This window comes from Seriola lalandi, unplaced genomic scaffold (genome assembly GCF_002814215.2).
Source record: "Seriola lalandi dorsalis isolate HSWRI2012SDOR001 ecotype SW California unplaced genomic scaffold, Sedor1 jcf7180002054795, whole genome shotgun sequence".
In the NCBI taxonomy this organism is placed as follows: Eukaryota; Metazoa; Chordata; class Actinopteri; order Carangiformes; family Carangidae; genus Seriola; species Seriola lalandi.
Genome location: NW_019525348.1, coordinates 2,343,662 through 2,356,750, shown reverse-complemented (window position 1 = coordinate 2,356,750; position 13,089 = coordinate 2,343,662). Strand labels below are relative to the sequence as shown.

The 13,089-nt window shown below is 40.3% G+C and overlaps 1 protein-coding gene across 2 annotated transcripts in view; it reads left to right on the top strand.

Annotated features, from left to right (window-relative positions):
- The window catches only part of sertad2b (SERTA domain containing 2b), a 38,385-nt gene extending 30,756 nt beyond the window's left edge, over window positions 1-7,629 (top strand). For both annotated transcript variants that reach the window (XM_023425825.2, XM_023425824.2), the window contains exon 2: window positions 2,681-7,629. In XM_023425825.2, coding sequence (XP_023281593.1) covers window positions 2,685-3,956 — 1,272 coding nt within the window. In that variant the 5' untranslated portion in view covers window positions 2,681-2,684 and the 3' untranslated portion in view covers window positions 3,957-7,629. The remainder of the gene's footprint in view (window positions 1-2,680) is intronic.
- The last annotated feature ends 5,460 nt before the right edge of the window (window positions 7,630-13,089 follow it).

Genomic DNA, 13,089 nt, shown 5'->3' with positions numbered 1-13,089 from the left:
CTGCCAGAAGCATCAAAATTGACTTTTTATCCATTGTTTTAACCACAGTTTTATGATACACTTTTTAGATCTTGGTCATTTTAACCTAATGAAAGATTTCAGCCATCAGATATCTGAATATTACGTTATGAGAGAAATAAGCTGAGCACATGTTAGCAGCAGCTCAGCTCGTAGCCCCTCCGAGAATTCTTGTGTCTGCCGAACAGTGTTAGAGATTCTTTATTGAGAGACCTCTAGTGGCAGAAAATGACATATTGTGTGTTTAAAGTTTCTGACAGCTTAGGTAATTTTGTGATTTGTTAAATCAAATTGGATTGACTTAACAGGGCAGTTTGCTGCGACTATATTGCTGAGAGGAGGAGGGTTCTGTACTATAACAGTTAATGTTAATTGTTAATATGAAAGTGTAAATGTGCAGCCACTGAACCAACAGACCTGCAGCACGTGCCAGTTTCAAAGTCTTCAGGTAAAAGAAGAGTTGGGTTTGAATCTGTTGCTCAAAAGCAGCTCAGCAGTAGTTGTAGTAGCGGGAGGAGAGAAGGCTGCTCATTGCCCTCCCACCTCTTCCAGACCAATCTTTCACCTACTTCCTCCTTTGACTTCTCCTCCTCCTCTTCATCTTCTTCCTCTTCCTTCCTGCCCCCCAGCAGACTCCCCTCCCTCATCCTCCTCCTCCTCCCTCCTACCCCATCCCATTCTTTGTCATCTCTTTGGGTGAATTCCCAGCTGACTCTGTTTGTCATGGCAACCAACCAGTCGTGGTGACTGGGCCTGCAGCTCACACTTCCTGTGTGTGTGGCTGCGTGTGTGTGTATGAGGAGACGCATGCGCAGTGTGTGTGTGTGTGTGTAGACAGCGACTGGCTGCATGAGCCTGTCAGCCTGGATTAGAGTCAAACACACTGCAGCGATGCCTCTTTTCTTTCTTTCTTTCTTTCTTTCTTTCTTTCTTTCCTTCCTTCTTTCTTTCTTTCTTTCTTTCTCTGCAGAAACAATAATAGCACCATCAGATATTTTAATTAAAAAGAGAGATCTCTTTAACTACTAGAACATGCATGTTTAGGGAATCTACTGTGGCTGTGTACTGTGGCTCTCTCTCTTTTCTCTCCTACTGTATGTCTCTCACCCCCCACCCTGCCCCACCCCCTCACTATGTAACTCAATGTGCTATTCTAATATGGCAGGAGAAGGGAGGGGTGGAAGGGGGTTGGGCTTTAAATCTGGCCTATGATCCTGTGGTACAGCAGGGAACGCTGCTATTACATAACTTCGTGTGTGTGTCTATGTCTCTGAGTGTGCGTGCATGTGTGTGCTGAGCTACAGTATGTAGTGGTGAGGCTCCCATTGCAGCTGCTCTTGGTTTCACTGTATGTTTTTTTTTTAAATCCCTTGTTGCAGTAAGCTTGTTGCATTTAAGCAGCTTCTTGAATCACCACGGTTAAGCTGTTGGGTTTCAGTCTGAAAACTTCACTGGTGAATGTACAGTGTATCTGAGTGTCAGTGAGGTGAGATCTGACACTGATAATCTCATGTTGAGATTTTATCAACATACAAAAAAACAAATAATCAGGTGTCAGGTATCAAAGACTCACATTTCACCAGTTTAGAAAATTGTATTTAAAACATGTTTAATTATTGAGGATGATTAATATATTAATGTTTAAGTTATCAGGCTCTGATTAAAATTTTCACAAAAAATTTCTCCACTGCCTTCTGGCATTTTTGATCCACCCAGAGGGGTTCCATTTAACACTGATGGCCTAAAGTGGACCGGCCCGAGTGGTTTGCTACCATGACAAACCTCGTGTAAAGTAGTAATTGTCACCAAGTGGGTCAAACGGGACTAAATGATTCATTCTGGATTAGACGGAGGTGATCAGAAGATTTTATACTGTGGATTACATTTAGAAATTAAATTTTAAAAGTTCAATCGCTGTTAACCATTGTAAACTGTTAAACAGCTAGCCTGCTAACTGCAGCGAGTGTGGTGTAGCGGCACATGAACCAGTTCTCCACCTGAGCAGAACAAGACCACCTGTCACCAGCTGCAGTCCAAAATGGTGGAGTTACAGTCTGTCCTCGAGAAAACTCAGAACTGAACTTTCACATCAAAACACTTACATATAGCACCTCGTAAATAAATAACAGCGCTGTCCAAACTCCATATGGTCTAAGCAAAAAGTGTGATTGGTTGTGACACCAAAGAAGACAGCGCTGTTTGAGAAGAATAGTGACGAGCAGACAAACATCTGAAAGAAGCATCAAAGCGGTGGAATAATACGAATCACAACTTCCAGAGCGGAAACAGAATGCAGATGTGACTCAGATTGTGGATTGCTATTCTACCCAAAAATATCATCATGTGATCGTTAGGCCAGATCACTTACCCCTGTTCTGGATGATGGTAGAGCTGAAATGATGAGATCATTAACGATCTATAGGAAATTAATTGGCCAAACGTTTGCAGGATTTGCTGCTTTTTTTTGTCTTATATGATAATCAACTGGAATTCTGGGGTTTTGGACTGTTGGTCGCACCAAACAAACTATTTATGTATGTGACTTTCCGCTCTGGGAAACTGGAAATCTAATCAGTTGACAGTTTTAGACAGAATAAACAGTTTCTTTATTCTCAGCCCGGTGACAAATTAACTCCCGTCTCTCTGGTTTTGTGTTTTCCAGATATATGTTCGGTAAAGGTGCGAAGCGGAAGCTGGACGAGGATGAAGAGGGGCTGGAAGGCAAAACGCTGGAGGCGTCGGTGGCGGGAGGGGGAGTAGGCCTCGGTCCCGAGGGCCTATCCAAGGTATCGTACACCCTGCAGCGCCAGACCATCTTCAACATCTCCCTGATGAAGTTGTACAGCCAGCGGCCACTTGGCGAGCCCAGCCTGGAGCGCCGCGTCCTCATCAACAACATGCTGCGACGCATCCAGGATGAACTCAAGCAGGAGGGTTCCCTGCGGCCGCTGCTCCTGCCACCGTCGCCACCACCCGACGACCCCATGGACGAGGGCTTCCGTGAGGCGCCACCCTCCTTTGGGGTTTTGTCAGCAACAGCGACAGCACAGTTGATGCCGGCGATCGCTCCGCCGCCTTCACCCCACCCAATGGTGCCTCCCAACTGCCAGGCATCCCAGGCCTGCCCCAGCCGTGTGGAGGCCTGCCTCGCCCCTCTGGAAGCCTGCCTCACCCCAGCCTCTTTACTGGAGGAGGACGGTGGAGATTCAACCTTTTGTGCTCCATCCCCACCCACCCCTCCTCTGTCGCCTCCCCCAGCTCAGTCTCCCACATTACCTTCGGCACTTCTGGGCCAGGCGTCCCCCAGGGTCCCTGTGCCTGCCTCGTCCACTGACGGTTTCCCCTCCACTCTGAGTGACATGGAGTTGGGTCCTCCCACAGCCATAACAAGGACAGCAGCAGCTAATACTATGACCGTGACTACCTCCCCAGCTCCCACGCCACTCACCCGGCCCTCCCACTTAGCACCCCTCCTCCCAACACCCTCCTGCCCACCCAGAGACTACAGGACCATGGGTGCTAAACCAGAGGCAGCTGGCGTCTTGCTGGCAGAATCTCGCTGTGCCGAGCTCCGGCCGATGGACACTCTGCCCACACTGCCCCCTGGCGGCTTAGTAGACATTTCCTCCTGTCCTTCCTCCCCTCCTTCCTCTGCCTCACCCTCGGGGTTTCTCTCAGACTTGGCGCTGGACGACGTCCTGTTCGCCGACATCGACACGTCCATGTATGACTTTGACCCCTGTACGACAGCAGGGGCCGTGGGCGTGACAGCGGGCGGTGGCCTCGCCAAATTGTCACCAGTGGTGACAACAGACGACCTCCTCAAATCGCTGGCGTCACCGTACAGTGGCTCCGCCCCCCAGGTTTCAGCCAATCAGCCTTTCAAAATCGATCTGACAGAACTGGACCACATCATGGAGGTGTTGGTGGGTTCGTGACTTGCGGACGCCACCGCCACAAACACACAAACAGTTTAATCCGCAGAACAGACTGGAATGAAAATTTGGGATCGCTTCGGGGGTTTTCTTGGTTGTTGTTTTTATGTTTTTTAAAAAAAACTTTCTTCAGAGGTCGGTAATTGTAAACATCGATGGTGATGTCAATTAGTACTACTATGACAACTACTACTACTACACAACACTGTGCATGCACTGTGCTCGCCTTTCCAAATATGGAATGAAGTAACTGGGAAACAAAGACACAATTAAGTTTGTATTTCTATACTTGTGAGGACCTCCATTGACTCCATTCATTCCCAAACCCTAATTTAAACCTAATCCTAGTTCTAATCTTTAACCTGAACCTAAGCCTTAACCCTGAGGAGTAACTGTACATAGAGAAACAGGAGGACCGGCAAATTGTCCTCATTCTTGAGGATTTTGCAATCATTATATCCTTGTGAGGACTTCTATTTCTCACAGGTAAAGAAATACGAATAAACACATATAAACATGACACACGCGGACACACATGCACACACACACACACACACACACACACACACACACACACACGCACAGACACAATTCATGGCTTTTAGCAGATGAGTGCCTTTCAAAATGACCACTTATTCAATTCCTGTTTTTTACAGTATTTGTTTTTTTTTCTAGTTCTTTTCACTTTAACAGCCTAGAGAGGTCACTCCTCAATGTTTTTTTAATTTATTGTATTAAAACTATAAGTAAGTAAGGTAATTTCTCATGATCAAATAATAATTATTTAATCTTTATCTTATTAGAGATGCTATGTTTTATTTGTTAAGCAAGCATAAAAAGGTTTTACGAGAAATACGTTATTTTACCAGTGTGCTACATCACATATTAGCTCGGCTATATAATTATGCTTTGGGAATAGCTCTAAAACACATCACCTGTTTGTTCGTTTGTTAAACTTTTTTGGTAGAAAGAGATTGCATCACATCATGTCTATGAATTCAGTTCAGGACTTATGTTTTTTTCCTTCCTCCTCCTCATTGGCCAGCACATATAACTGTGCTGGATGCTATTTTACATGAGCTTGGTCATATGGGCTAGTTATCATGCTTCAATTACAGCAGAATTCAAATGAGCTGCTCCCACAGGAAAGCTAGATGTGTTTACATTGGAAATGAAGCGGCAGCAGTGCCAGCACCAACTCTTGCCTCCCAGTCAGATGTAGGTGATCTGAAAAGTCTAACCTAAAAAAATGATTTTAGGCTCTAAAGACGTAAAATTTGGACTCAAAACAGAACAGCTATCACAGATTATAGGGGAAGTCATTGTGGCATTAGCGTGACTCCGTAAGATTTGTAAAAATCACATGAAGAAAATGGAATATTTTAGTAGAAATGCCTTATTTCTGCTTGGGTTCATACAGAATTAGCAACATGAGTGACAGACAAATTACAGCACAGCATACAGTATTACACACACACTGTATTTGCAGAGTATGTTTACTTGTGTTTAGAATAGGAGCCCGACATGCCAAATCTCAGAGCTCTGCTCACTTCTGTACATTGTGCAGTACAATTTGAAATTAACCCTTAAAGCTCACAGATGGTAGCAGGAGGGCTAAAATCTGTCTTGCAAATAATTTGAATGTGTATTTCCACTCAAGTAGGAAACCCAAACGTCAGTGTTAACCTGATACTGCAACCATGAAACATCAAAAGACTACCGCCCTCCTGCACAGCCCACTATGCATGATTTTTGATATAAAAAGACTAAATACGATGGCTAAGTCCATCATCTAAGATAAGGGTCTGCATGTTTGTTATCCCAGCTGACCACACTTAAACAGTTAAATAGAATAGAAATTCTCAGTTCATCAGTCAAATGCTGTGTCTACAAGTTGAGCCTTTTTTATGCTATCTACATACAGTATGTCATCTGTTGAAGTTCTTCACACAAATTTCCCTTATCCACTTCACAAATTTGGCTATTAACTGTGATGCTCCACCTCAGAAGGAGTAAGCAAGCATGGAGAAGCCTGTGAAAACTGCTGTATCACAGTCACCTCATCAGACTGCTAATCTTCCTTTAGGATGAACTGATCTCCTGCCTCACAACAAACTTTTGCAAGAAATTTTTTTTTGTGTGTCACATATTTAGCCATAATTTCCACAGAGCCCATTCTGAAATGGACCAACACATTGGCACCACGATAATTGTATTTTGATGGTCAGAAAAGGCCTGCAGTGGACACGGGCATTTTGCAATTTACAGACGTAGCATTGTTTCTTTTCAAAGTCAAACTAGCTTCAGAATCACAACATAGCACAGATTTAAGCTTCTTTAAAGTGCAAATACACGGCTTGTTTTTAAGAGTTGATACTGCAAAACGAAAAGTTGTAAAATGCCTTTTGTTGCTGTAAAATTTAGAAAGACAGAAGCAGTGAGTTAGCAAACGTCAGACTCATCACCATGCCTCTTTTAAGGTAGTTAGTTAGTGCAATCAGATTTTAACTAATAGGCTCAAATATTAAAAGACAGATCTACCCTGGGATACCTTTACTGTTGCTTCGCCTTGTCTTTTCCCTTTACGCTAGCTTCAGTGTTGTTGTTGTCTTGAAGTGAAATTGGATTCTTCAATTGTCGAATATCAGTTTCATCATGGTTTGATGTTTAAAGCTGCATTCATTGATTTTTTGCCACTAGGGGGCAATAGAATAAGCTCAAAACATAACATTTGGCATGTTATCACCCTATAAAGCTCTTAGCTAAAAATGCACACTAGTGTTAATTTGTTATTGTGTCTCTGGCCACCTGAGAAATTCAAGTCCCATATTACTTAATCACTTAATTCTCCTTTTTGCTCTGTTTTGGTCTCCAATAACTCCAGAGGGAAACACTCTTCAGCTGGTACAGTAATGTTCCACTCTGTTCACCAGCTTTTAATTCGTTGTTGAGCTGTGAGCCAGAAAACGAGAACGATGTGCTAAGAGAAACTAAAATGGAGAGGAGCTGAAAGTATGATGACAATTATCTGTTAGTTCATCAATACAAACAGCACCTTACACATTATGCATAAAAATGTGGGTCCAGTAATGAAAAATCAAATTTCGATGAGTGCAGCTTTAATGTTCACTTCAGCCTTGTATCTTATCATTATTCATATCATCTACATGTGTCTGGCTATTCACAGCAATATATGAAAAAAGACTCCACAATGTGACAGAAATGCAAGGTACCTCACCAGTAGGTGTAGGAAATAATGTAGGGTGGACTTTTCCTTCAGCAGTAGTTAAGTAAAAAAATAACACAAGAAACCCTAAACACCTCTGTGTCTACCAACACAGCCTTTTCCATGGTGTAAAATGGCATGTTAATGATATTTCTAGCAGAGGAACCAGTCTCAGTCATTGTTAATGGAAGAGAATATGTCATCTGCATTATAGTCTTGCTCATCTTACTGCGTTAGACAACAGCAGTGAGGCTAGAGTAACTTTAAAACCTGTTCCAATGGAAGAGCATTAGTGTCCCAGAATGCATTTGACCTCAGCTAGTATGTAAACAAACTGCATCGTAACAGAATTCAAAAGCAGAGTGTGAGCCGAGCAGATAGCAGCACCAACTAATACTGTTTGTAGATGACTGTGTCTTGTTTCTTTCACTATGTTTGAAATTTGGAGTGCTTGTTTTTTTTTTTTTTTTTTGTCAATGAAGTTATTTATTCATATTGTTTTTTCTTCTCTGTGTAAATATATTTATTTTGGATGTGAAATGAACATTTGGATTGTAAATGCGTGTACAGAATGTGTGGTAGGAATGTACTTCAGATAGGAATGTATCTGAGTGTGGAATAATGGGTGGAAGCCATTTTTTATATACATAGGTAGTTATATTATCTTATTTTTTTTCGTTTGTTGCTATGTTATTGATTTTTGTGGGTCAGCAGCCACAACGTTTTACATCTTTTGTACTCTTTTGTTCATCATTTTCCAGTTGAAGGCGAACAGTTCATGCAGCAATACTCAAAAACCCGTCTCCAACCTTCAGATGTCAAGACTCCAAAGCCTGTCATAGACGCTTCAATGCCAAAAGTAATGTACATAGTATGAACAACATTCGAGCTCCTGAGACTTTTTTGATCAGTGTTTGTTACCGAATCTGTTTTAGCGCTGTCTGAGCGAGCAGCAGTTCGCCAGGAGAGGCTGACTGACTGCAGTCGAGGCTGATTCCCTCTACGAAGGCTGTATTTTACACAGACCTAAGAGCTGTGCCTTTTTCTATGCAATAGAACACAGAGAGAGAAATTATCAGCTGATCACTGTATTGGGATCTAAATGTGGACTGTAGATAAAATATATTTATATATATGTATATATATATATATATATATATATATATATATATGTATATGTATGTATATATATATTTATATATATATATGTATATATATATTTATATATATATATATGTATATGTATGTATATATATATATATATATGTATATGTATGTATATATGTATATATATATATATGTATATATATATATATACACATGAGATAAATGGACAGCTGTCTATGAATTTGAAACAGTCTTACTTTTGTAGTTTTATATATATATATATAAATATATATATATACAATAAACTGTAAAAAGAGCAGATGTCTGTTGTGTCGTGTTTCTCACTTTCTACTACTACTTGGAAATTCAAACTTTAACTGATACTGTTTGTACATCGTGTTTTTGGAATTGCCCTAAATTCCTCCAACGTGACCATGATGCACTGTTAAAGCCAGATTGTGATAAAAGCAATAAGGTGAGGGGAGAACAGCCACTGAATTGGTATGATCACACAGTGAATGTGTTTAAAAGTGGTGGATAGTGAAGTTACATCTTGAGGTTGAAGGTTGACTCTCAACCCTGGAAACAGTCGGGTAAAACATTATTAACACAACATGCACTTTGTGTTTCTGAAGCTTTCAGTTGCATCTTGTGGCTGTACTTAGTGGTTGGTGTTTCTCGGGTTTCATTGAGATGGTTTCGTTTGTTATCATGTGACCTGCAGAAAGCATGGAATCACTGTCATGTAATAACAGGTGGTTGTCTACAGTATTTATAGTATGAGCTGAGGAAGACAACAAGATTTGGCTGAAATCTTCAGTAACACCAAGAAAGTGAACCTTGTGTTGAGAATTATATCACAATGATATTAAAATAATAATATAATAATGACAATAAAATAATAACCATAAAGTCACACAATTGCATCAATAGGTACTATTAAGAATGCTGTTTTAAAAAGGTTATATAATCATAATATCATTTTTTCATCCAGATGTGAGTACAATCAAGGCATCATATTTGAAAATCCAATAGGTTTGCAAATATTTTTTCAAATGTTCACCACTTCTGATAATAAGCTATATTCCCTCCTCCCTCAAAAGATTTCAGAAATGCTTTTCAGCAAAGTGTTGTGCCACACCTCAGTTTTTTAAATCTTCAAGAGCACCTTAAGATTCCTTGGACTTAATTTGTGTGCATACATATATTTTATTTTTATATGTATGGGGTTGGTCATGAGATTGCCATGGCCCAGCACTTAAACAGTTAATGCAATAGTGGCACCTTACTGTACACGTTCAATTTTCAGCTTTAGTTATGTAACCAAGTACATCTTGTACATTTCTCAGTAACACAGTTATAGACCCAATAAAGCCTTTAGGGCCCTGAAATGAGTATTGGTTTAATTTGGCCACAAATTGCCTGATTTTGAGGGGCTGTATGATTTGGATGTAGACACACTGGCCCTATAAGTGATAGCACAATCACCACAAAACACACTCGCTACCCATCATCCTTCAGTGAGAAAACATCAATTTAGATGAGTGGCATGAATGTAATGGCTATAATTCTGAAATTCATGCCTATAATTCTGAAATCAAAAACAAAAACCTGTCACAGTTTATTCAAACCCGAACTGTGACAAAAACCTGTAGCTATTGGCAGACAGACACCATGTCCACCAAGGTATTTTGTTCATTTTGTCATTTTATTTTGACCTACAAACTGTAAAATCTAAATATACTGAGGCTAAAAATACTGGAATCAGCCTGCCTAAGTTAAATCCTAGGTATAAAAAACCCCTTAAACCCAGAGAAAACTAAAATATGACCTTATTGTCCTCAATGTTAGCTACAGCCCTGCATCCACACACACAGGCCGCACTTGTGTACATTAACCACCAAACATACATAAGATGACTCTCTTCCTGAATGTCTGATTGTTCTCAGAACAAACTGATTTGCATGGGAAACACATGAAATCATCCGATTCTATTTAAGGCTCTATGGTTATTTTAAGAAAGATAAGTGACTCTTTCAAAAGGGTGTTTTTGCAGTACACTACGTTCTTGTGGAGGAAAATGTCTCCAGGCTGAAGGATGCAACGGTATATTTATTCCATAACTGCCAAATTAATGACACTTTAATACTGTAGACTATGGAGCACCACAACTGACCAGATGCAGTTATCAGACAAGTTGAGAATATAAATGAATACATCATTACTCAAACATTAAAAAAATGTTTAAAGAAAAATAAATATTTGTATGTCGCTAATTTTCAGTCACTAAATAAAACTAGATTGGATATTTACTATTTTCTATTTATCTTTCACTAGCTAATTTTATTTTCAACAGTGCAGCAAAAGAGAGGACTGAGTTGGGCTAGCTTTTGCATGCTAGCTAACTTGAAACACATGCTGAGCTCCAGCCTTTTCAGCTAGCAACATAAATATCTTGCAGAGCATGTCTGTCTCATAATGTCAAACAAATTAAACTAACTTATAATAAGAATTAGCTGTCTGATTAAAGCTAATAGTTTGCTATCTCTTTAAATGAAAGGTAGAAAACTATTTGTTTTGACATTCAATTTTAATTTTTCCAAATGACAGTATTTGGTGCATTCAGTTGTATTTTAGACTCATTTTTTACTGCCCATTGTTGTCTGTTTTGAGGCTCCACAGTTTATATCCTTGAGTATTTTTTAAATCCTCACATGGAGAGGTAGGCCTACATGTATACAGGAGTAAAGTGCATACACAAGCGTCATCTGATCAAAATGTTTTAGTCAAATCAGTCCAAGTTCAATTGTTACTGTAATCACATCAGGATCACAGCACTGACCGGATCACATTTGATCTTTGATAAAATGTTGGTACCATCTTCTGGCTGTTCTCCATTATAGATTTCAGCCTCTGTCTTCAACTGTTTTTTTGTGTTTTTTTTCTTCTTCCAGTTGACAGCGGCACAGGGCCAACATTTGCCACTGTTAAACAGCCATGACTCCTGATCCGCAGGCCGGGGTTATTTCCAGCATTCAGGCCACACAGCTGTGAGGGGAAGGGGAACAGTCTGTCTCTATTGGTGGAGGGAGGGAAAGTTTAGCTCAACTTAGCAACAGCAGAGCTAAGGTCACTGAGGACAACACAGATGACAGTCAGTAACAGAGGCAATGAGACAGAGCGCTGCTTCTCTCTCTGTCTGTTGTCTAGGTATGTGCTTCACATTTTACTGTATTAATAAAGGCCTACCTTAAACTTTATATTTCAGTATGCTTTCTAATGGCTTTTTGTTCCCGAATTATAACATTATAATCTTACAAAGTGGGTGAAATGTATGGAACCCCCCCAAAGAAACAACAAAATTCAGTAAAGGGTTATTGGAAAGTAAGAAAAAGAACATATTACAATCAATAAATAATACTGTCAGCTGAATAATTAAAATGGAGTGCAAAAGAAATGTAGCTGTAATCCCCCCCTTTGAAAAGCACTCCAAAGATTGCATTCGTATAATAGTTTTTTTCAAGAGAACATAGAGATCATTAATTCAAAATCAATCTTTTTGTCAAAACCAAGAGCCTTCATTACCCACAATGCAACTCGACCACTGAAAACCTGTAAAACAGATATAAAAATGTCTGTGTGAAATCAGTGGATTTCTCCTTTAACATCCTGACACGTCTGTTCATCTTTTACTGCCATTTGTCACTTCTGGGATTCCATAAGAGACATATTTTATCTAACTCTACTACAACTACTAATATCACTGATGATAGTCTACTACTACTACCACTACTGCTGGTACTACTCCTATGATGATAATCTTTTATTTATACAGCACCTTTCATACACAAAAGAAGCAATGCGCTTAAATAACAAATACAAAGACATGCAAGAGATGGGAACTTCAGAAACACTTTCCAGCAGAGCCAAGTTTATTTAGTATTGTCAGCTGTTTTTCTACTCTCATGTACTGCCACAGCTTACCTTTCTCTGCTGTGGAAATACTTATACAATAGCTTTATTATGGCGCCATCCCGTGGCCAAACACTAGTGGTGCAACGAGGATTGACATGGGTAAGTGTGGACAACTCTAATGGCCATGATGCGCAATGACAGTGTCCTTACCTCAGAGGAATTTGAACTTCCTGCTTTTACAAAACAACATTATTTCCATCAGACGTGTTTATCTGTTCTTCAGTGCCGTTAAAATGAACTGCCTCAAATAAGAGAGAAGGTGAAAGGGAGCGAGCAACAGCGCCTCACAGGCAGCACAGAGCGCTGGCCATGGTGCTGACAGCCCTCTGCTTCCATCCATCATCCTCGAGTCTGTCTGATAGGTCACTATGAGGTCCAAGTGTGAATGATGGATGTTAGTAGTTGATTAAAAGGGAAAGAAAAACAAGAGGAGGACAGATAAACAGTTCACTAAAAAGAAGTTCTATAATTGATAAAGGGTCATGTGTCTTGGAAAATAGTAGAAACCTCTCAGATTCCTCTTTCCAGCCAAAAATGACATGTAGCCCACCTTATGTAACTGATGCTCAAAGGGTAGAGGGGGAACAGTATGAGAGAGTCCTTCTTATACTTTTATAAAGAAGGTGGAGAGAAAAGTTGGGAAAACAAACATAATTATATTTGGGAATCCCTCTTCTTCCGGTATCGTAATCATCTGTTTTTTATCCAGCAGAGGGAAATGTGCCCCATTTCCAGAGACCCTGGCAATCTCCCCTGCTCTTGCATCATTTGCTCTCAGTGGAAAGTGCTGGCATTTGTGCGCATGTTCCACAGAGCGTTTTGTGTCGT